The sequence below is a fragment of the Mastomys coucha genome, unplaced genomic scaffold, assembly GCF_008632895.1.
Source record: "Mastomys coucha isolate ucsf_1 unplaced genomic scaffold, UCSF_Mcou_1 pScaffold3, whole genome shotgun sequence".
Classification (NCBI taxonomy): domain Eukaryota; kingdom Metazoa; phylum Chordata; class Mammalia; order Rodentia; family Muridae; genus Mastomys; species Mastomys coucha.
The window spans coordinates 57,323,538-57,331,729 of record NW_022196909.1 but is presented as its reverse complement, the minus strand read 5'-3'; the positions used below and the strand labels follow the sequence as shown (position 1 = coordinate 57,331,729).

General features: G+C 40.6%; 1 protein-coding gene across 2 annotated transcripts in view; it reads left to right on the top strand.

Moving 5' to 3' along the window:
- The window catches only part of Cd2ap (CD2 associated protein), an 86,725-nt gene extending 78,556 nt beyond the window's left edge, over window positions 1–8,169 (top strand). For both annotated transcript variants that reach the window (XM_031348790.1, XM_031348789.1), the window contains exons 17-18: window positions 4,822–4,885; window positions 7,676–8,169. In XM_031348790.1, the coding sequence (XP_031204650.1) occupies window positions 4,822–4,885; window positions 7,676–7,717 (106 nt within the window). In that variant the 3' untranslated portion in view covers window positions 7,718–8,169. The remainder of the gene's footprint in view (window positions 1–4,821; window positions 4,886–7,675) is intronic.
- The last annotated feature ends 23 nt before the right edge of the window (window positions 8,170–8,192 follow it).

Here is an 8,192-nt window from a genome sequence, read left to right as displayed (position 1 = left end):
AACTCAGAAATCCACCTGCCTCTGTCTCCCAAGTGCTGGGATTAAAGGTGTGCGCCACCACCACCCGGCATGATACGATTCTTAATGATCTAAGTTTGGTGTCCAAACTTGTATGGTTGAAGGAGAGAACTGACTCCATAAAGTTATCTTCTGCCTTCTGTGAGGGAGAGGTGGAAGAGTAGGGGTGGAGGGAAGGAGGTAGGAGTGAGCAACATCTGTGTAGTGGTTTGAATAGATTTGGCCTCCATTGACTCCGGTGTTTGAATGCTTGGCTCATAGGGAAGTGACACTATTAGGATGTGTGCCTTGTTGAAGGAAGTATGTCACTGTAGGGATGGGCTTTGAAGTCTACTATGCTCAAACTATACCCAGTGTGGGACACAGTCTCCTTCTACAGCCTGCGGATCAAGAAGTAGAACTCTTGGGTCCTCTAGCAACCTGTCTGCCTGCATGCCCCATGCTTCCTTTCAGGCTGGTCTATAACTGTTTACAGTCACTAGACTGTGAAAAAGTTCCAATTAAATATTTCCCTTAATAAGAGTTGTGGTGGTCATGCTGTCTCTTCACAGCTGTGAAATCCTAACTGAGACAGTCTGGAATTACAGATGGTTGTGAGCAACCAGATAGGTTCTGGGAATTGAATACAGTTCCTTTATTATATGTTTTGTGTGTGTGTGTGTGTGTGTGTGTGTGTGTGTGTGTGTGTGTGTGTGTGTGGCATGGTACCTGTGGAGGCTAAAAGAGGGTATTGGAGCCTCTGGGACAGGAGACGCAAATAGTTGTGAGCTACCATGTGGGTGCTGAGAACTGAAAACTCCTGTGTTCTGGAAGAGCAGCTAGTGCTTTTAACATCTAAGCTACCTTTCCAGCCCCTTTTGTAAGAATTTTTAACCCATGTACATATATTGTTCTTTAGGAAACTTTATCTAGAAAACATTAGAAGGCAAAACACTATACACGTTAATTTAGAAATTTGCTATACTAACCTAGTCATGGTATTAGTATGTGAATCCTCTCTTAATTTCTTTGATTGCAGAACAACCAACCAATAAAACACCTACATATATGAATATCAAATAGCAGTTATAAAGTGAAAAAAATTCAAGTATTACCTTTTATCTAATTTGCATCAGCTTACTTCATGACCTACTTATACTGTTTAGAAAAATAAAGAAAATAAAATCTAACAGTGAATATTTAAAAAAACAATTTCTGAAACCTGCAAAATACATATTTATACAATGACTATGTAGAAATGATGAAACATATTAACAAAATGACTGAAAAAATTGTAGGTTACAGGGAAATTAAAAATTACAACATGAACTAAAGAATATAGATTATTAACTGGGATATTTTGATTTGGGGCATTTAATGTAATATTTAGTTGAAAACAATAAGAGGAAGTTGAAGTGCAATTATTTTACTAAATAAATTGTAATTTGTCTTTGATTATCTGACTTTTGTTTGAGTGCCTAATCTCCAAAATGTATGAATATGGAGAACTGCTTGTTTGTTTGTTTGTTTATTTATTTATTTATTTATTTATTTATTTTGGTTTTTCGAGACAGGGTTTCTCTGTGTAGCTCTGGCTGTCCTGGAACTCACTCTGTAGACTAGGCTGGCCTCGAACTCAGAATCCGCCTGTCTCTGCCTCCCAAGTGCTGGGATTAAAGGTGTGTGCCACCACCGCCGGACAAGAACTACTTTTAAAGACATATATTATGTCTTTATTTGTCTTTAGCTGATTGAATTTATTTAATTTTTGTATCTCATACATTTGTCATTCTTGGTAGTTTTTTTAAAAAAATTTTAATTGGTTCTTTGAGAATTTTATACAATGAGATTTGATCATATTTGCCATTCTCCAACTCATCCCAGATCACCCCTGCCCCACTTTGTGTCTTTTTTTTTCCTTTTTTTTTCTTTTTTCTTTTTTTTAAATTGCTTAGAAATCCATTAATCTGTAATTGCCAGGCCTTTCACTGGAACTAGTTTGACTTACCAGGGGCTAAAACGCTTAAAGAAAACGGCCTCTCTCCCAGTAGCTGGCACTTGCCAATAAATCCTTACCTAGGTGTGAAACTTGGTGCCTACCTCCTCTTTTCATAATGGGATTTAGTCTGGCTTACGCGTGCACAGATCTTGTGCATACTGTCAGAACTGCTGTGAATTTCATGTATATGAAACTTCCCTGCTTTGTTCAAAAGACACTTCATGCTGTGAAGAGATAACATGACTACTACAACTCTTATAGAATAAAACATTTAATTGAGGCTAGCTTACAGTTTCAGAGGTTTGGTTCATTATCGTTATGGCAGGTAGCACGGCAGTGTGCAGGTAGACATGGTACTGGAAAAGGAGCTAAGAGTTCTACATCTTAATCTACAGGCAGCAGGAGACTGTGACACATTGGCCAGACTTGAGCTTATAAGACCTCAAAGGCCATCCATCCCCAGTGGCACACTTTCTCCAACAAGGCTACACCTCCTGATAGTGCTACTCCTTACGGACCAGGCATTCAAACACATAAGTCTACGGGTGCAATTCCTGTTCAAACCACCATACCCTGTTTTCTTTCTTTCTTTTCTTTTCTTTTTTTGTTGTTGTTTTTGTAGTTATTCACCTCCTCTGGCTTCTATGCTCTTTTTGTCTCTTCTACAAGGATACTTGAGATATGGGAGGAAAGAGTATAACACAGATTTTCCATTTAGGGTTGAGCGTTCTAGAGTCTCTTATTCTCTCTATACTCTGGCTAGTTGTGGATCTCTCTGTCAGTCACTATCAACTGCTTTAATGAGGGCTGAGAGGTACATTAATTTATGGTTATAATATTAAGTCATTAGAAGTTGGTTTAGCACTATGCCCATTTAGTAGAATATCAGTAGTAGGTTCAGTGACCTGCCTAGCTATAGGTTCTTGGTTTAATAAAGGTATTAGGTTTGGAATTCTGCTTGGAGAGTAGAACTTAAATATAGTTAGAAAGTAGTTGGTTATTCATGTGATGTACATGCTACCATTGCACCTGTGGACATGTCTTGCCAGGCCATGATTATTGTATCTTTCAAGGTTCATACTGGGTTACTTTTCTACTGTATATAGCACCCGTTGGTACTATGAAAGCTAGCAAGTAGACATGAAGCTTCTAGGTAATAGCTTTATTTCTCCTTCTTCTAGTGACTCAAGTGTGTGGTATCTTCAGCAATAGTGTCTTACTGTCAAGTTCTGAACGGTAAATAGCATCAGCACTAGCTTGTAAAGTTTGGGCTGGGAGATGTCTGTGAGACCTCAGTGGCCAGCAGCTCTAAAAGAGATAACCAGTTTCTAGTACTGAGCTTTTTTTGTTAGCCTATGGTGTCTAGTAGGGTCATTGTCCTATTATAGGGTAAAGCTATTTTTAACTCTCTTATTTTCATTTTATGTGTGTAAGTATTTTGCCTGTTGTGTATGTGCCCTGTGTGCATACCTATACTCTGAGAGGCCAGAAGAGGGCATCAGGTCTCCTAGAACTAAAGTTACAGGCATTTGTGAGCTTCCATGTGGGTGCTGGAAGTGCACATCTCTAAATGCAGCAAGTATTCTTTTTTTTTTTAATTGGATATTTTATTTATTTACATTTCAAATGTTATCTCCTTTCTTGATTCTGCTCTCCCCCAGAAGCCCTCTATCTCATCCCCCCTCCTGCTTCTATGAGGGTGTTCCCCCACCTAGCCACTCCTGCCTTTCTGCCCTCACATCCTTCCCTCCCCCCACCCCGTACACACACTGAGGCATTGAGCCTTCACAGGACCAAGGGCCTCTTCTTCCATTGATGCCCAGCAATGCCATCCTCTGCTACATGTACGGCTGGAGCCATGGGTCTCTCCATGCGTACTTCTTGGTTGGTTGATATTGTTGTTCTTCTATGGGGTTTCAAACCCCTTCAGCTCCTTCAGTCCTTTCTCTGACTCCTCCACTGGGGACCCTGTGATCAGTTCAATGGTTGGCTGCGAGCATCCACTTCTGTATATGTCAGGCTCTGGCAGAGCCTCTCAGGAGACAGCTCTCTCAGGCTCCTGTCAGCATGCAGTTCTTGCCATCCACAATAGTGTCTGCATTTGGTGACTGTATATGGGATGGATCAGCTGGGCAGTGGTGGTGCATGTCTTTAATCCCAGCACGTGGGAGGCAGAGGCAGGCATATCTCTGAGTTCGAGGCCAGCCTGGTTTACAGAGTGAGTTCCAGGACAGCCAGGGCTATAAAGAGAACCCCTGTCTTGACCCCCCCCCTCCCCCCCAAAAAGGGCGGGGGATGGATCCCCAGGTGGTGCAGTCTTTGGATGGCCTTTTCTTTAGTCTCTTGATACACAAACACAAACGTCTATGATTTTAAGTTTCTGTATGACTTTTTTGAGTGGTCTTTAGTGTTAGTCATATAAGGAGGGATGAAATAATACCAACAACATTTATTTTTATTACTATGTATATTTCTGTGTATGTTTATGTAATGCCTACAAAGTCTAGAGGAGGATGTCTGATTTTGCTGGAACTGAAGTTCCGAGTGATTGTAAGCCACTTCTTGCCAGTGCTGCAGACCAAATTCAGCTCCTCTGGAAGAACAGGAAGTGCTTTTTGTTTGTTTGTTTTTGTTTCTTCAAATCTTAGATTGAAGTACTCAGACTAAAAAATTTGAAACTTTTCTTAATTCACATGGTTATTGTTCCTAGGAAGTTTCCCTTTGTGTGCTGTGTGTGTATGTATATGTGTAAGTTCAAGCCTCAGTTAATATCACTGAAATAGGCTGCTTAATGGTAAAACTGAACAGTAATACTTTGCCTTTAGGAAAGAACTGGAAAAGCTACGCAAAGAATTAGAAGAAGAGAAGGCCATGCGAAGTAATCTAGAGGTAATGCATTTTAGTTTTATAAAATGTGAAGTTTTGTTTTTTCCCTCTTTCAACTCTGTGGTTGGCTCTGCTACAAATAATGCTCTCAAATAATGAACACTGCACCATTTTATGGTAGCAATTGCCTAAGTTTCTTGTTGACTCTGTATTTATGCAGTTGTTGACTGTGAATTCATGCAGTTTAAAAGAAATTTTTTTCCTTGCTGTTTTGAGAATCAAACATTGGGCCTTGTGCTTGCTAGGGAACCATTCAGACCTGCAGTTCCAGGTCTGTGATAGGTCTGAGTCTTAACTCTACAGTGTGTGAAGCACTAGGTTTGTAAGGGGTCTGAGTGAATAAATACTGTTGTTGTCCCTTGATCTTCAGTTCTTTGAGCCTTATGTTTCTTTTTCTCTTTTTTACCTTAAGGGACAAGCAGGCTTTTGCCTTCCTGGGTCCTGGTCAGCTCCTCCTTTGGGATAGTTAGGCCCATTCCTCCTGGCCGGGACTGGAGGGAGGGAAGCTTAGCCAGGTGTAGGTAGGTGCAGGCAGTGTTTTGTTTGGAAGTGAGTGCACCCTGAAATAGCTTCAGAGAACTGGGGAAACAAAGGCTATTTGAACCTTTCGAGGGGTGTATAGGGGCTACCAGGGTCAGTGTACATCATTGGCCAGGGCCATGGCATTCTGGATGCCTCACGTGCTTGAAGAGGAATTCCAGGTGCTACTGGACATGACCTTATAAGGGGAAAGGAAGTTTTCCTGGCTGTAGGATACCTTCTCTGGCTAGGCACAGGTGGTGGGCACGGGGCTAATTCCACCGTGCAGGCTCAGGATGGAATGTGGGGTGATTCTACTCCTGCTGATCTCAGGATGAGATTTCTGGGCTTGGACATACCTCAATCCACTCTTGCTCCAGGTCTGCTCCTCTCAGTCCCGTGGCTCCCTGGCCCCACAGCTGTGGCACTCATTCTGTTTGTCACTGGAGAGGTTACATTCCCTTTGTGTTTTGAGGGAGAGATGGAAGTTAGATATAGTTTCTTTAACTTTTCTCCTCAGTTTTCTCTTCAGCCGTGTTCTTTTCAGGACCTTCTCTTCCTCTGTCAGTACTATCACCCTTCTTTTACCAGGCTTCATTGCTTACTTTTTTTTTAAAGATTTATTTATTTTTTGTATATGAGTACACACTGTAGCTATACAGATAGTTGTGAGCCTTCATCTACTTGTTGGGAATTGAGTTTTAGGACCTCTGCTTGCTCCAGACGGCCCCATTCACTCCGGCCCAAAGATTTATTTATTATTATAAATAAGTACACTGTAGTTGTCTTCAGATGCACCAGAAGAGGGCATCAGATCTCATTACGGGTGGTTGCTGGGATTTGAATTCAGGACCTTTAGAAGAACAGTCAGTGCTCTTATCCGCTGAGGCATCTCACCAGCCCTCTCATTACTTACCTTTGTTGTCAGAAAATCAGAAAGTGAGGTTTCTAAACTTCCTGACTTACAAGGGCTGCCTCTAAGCTACTTAACCAAGTGGGCTTAGATATTGTTGGAAATGGCAAGGAGCTGTGAGGAATATCGCCCCTACTACAAAGGTGAAAAGGGTTTAGAATGATGTAGCAGTGGGAGCCAGCTAGTCATGATTTTCCTTTCTTCTTCTTCTTTTTTTTTTTTTAAAGGTTTATTTATTTATTATATGTAAGTACACTGTCGCTGTCTTCAGACGCACTAGAAGAGGGCATCAGATGTCATTAAGGATGGTTGTAAGCCACCATGTGGTTGCTGGGATTTGAACTCAGGACCTTCTAAAGAGTAGTCAGTGCTTTTAACCGCTGAGCCTAGTCATGATTTTCAGTCTTTGCTGCGTAAACCTTTGAGAATCCTTACCTGCGTGGTACTACATGATTGGTGTATGTTGGCTTGAAGGTCCTTTGGCAGTTACCACCACTCTGTTGATACTGGACAGGCCTCCTTTCAGCATCTTTGAAAGCACTCATTCCTCTTCCAGCCCTTGAGTAAGACAAAGCCTTCCCCACACCTAGCTGCCCTTTGATCTGCTGTACTTGTTTTCACTTTTTATTTGGGGTTCATTGGCTACAGAAGTAGTTCTCAGTGTACCCCTAAAAATGACCTGGATTTTCTGTCTTAGATCTTTACCTTGAAGTCAGTCTTTTTTTTTTTCTGTTTGATTTCTTGAGACAGGGTCTTACTATGTGGAAAAGCTGAGCCTTCAACCCACTGCAGTAGTCCTGCCTCAGCCGCCTGAGTGCTGGGATTACAAACATGTGCCTCAGCAACGCGCATTTTAGATTCTGCTAGCTGATGGCAGTTCTAGGTCCCTTCTTCAGCTTCTGGAGTATGTCATAATTTCACCACCTTGTAAAAGGTTCTCTTGGTTTAGTTCCTTGGTTCTCTGCGTTCTTTCTAGTTTCTTTTTCCTTTACTTTTTGAGAGATTTTTCTTTTCATTGTGTTTTCATGTGAGGTATGTGTATGTGTGCGTGCGTGCATACTCATGCATGTGTGCATGCCTTGATTTTCTTTCCATATTTATTCAAATTCTTGTGTCACTTAACATTATTCTAGCTAAAATAAATACATTTGTTTTTTTTTTTTTCTTATTCCTTTCCATTTAGGAACTTACATTGTTATATTTTCTACTGACATTCAACAGTATGAGTTTTACACTCTAAGGAATTAAGAGTTTGATATTAAAATCTGAATTCTGAGGCTCAAAAGTGTGGTCATGTGGTACACATAGGCTAACATAAACCTTGCTAAAGGTATTTTATGTTATTCAACTTATGTTTTCAGGTGGAAATAACAAAGCTGAAGAAAGCTGTTCTGTTGTCTTGAGATGGTGTGGACCCAGTGTTCCTAAGGCTCCATGAACTTAACTGACTTGTTAAAGACAACAGATGTGGTGTTGTGATGAAGAAATAAGAGGACATAAACTGTGATGTCTACCGAAAAATTGGGGGGTGACAGTTTTTTTTTATATATTTTGTTTTGCCAATATGAAAAAAAAGAAGAGGCCTTATTTCTTACTGTGCTGGGATTGCAAACATTTCTATTGTTTGCTTAAAAATACTACTGAATCTGTATAAAAAGGAAAGAAAGCTCATAATAGTTTTTTTATAGAAACTTGTATTATTTTTAAAGAGTTCTATACTATAAATATAATATCTTTACAAATAAGCTGTAAGATAAACTATTTGAGAAGGACGGGTTAGCTTTGTAGTAGAGTCACTGCTTTCCTGTAATGCATAGGGCATGAGCTTGTATACATACACTATGCCTGCCACATACACACACACACACACACACACAC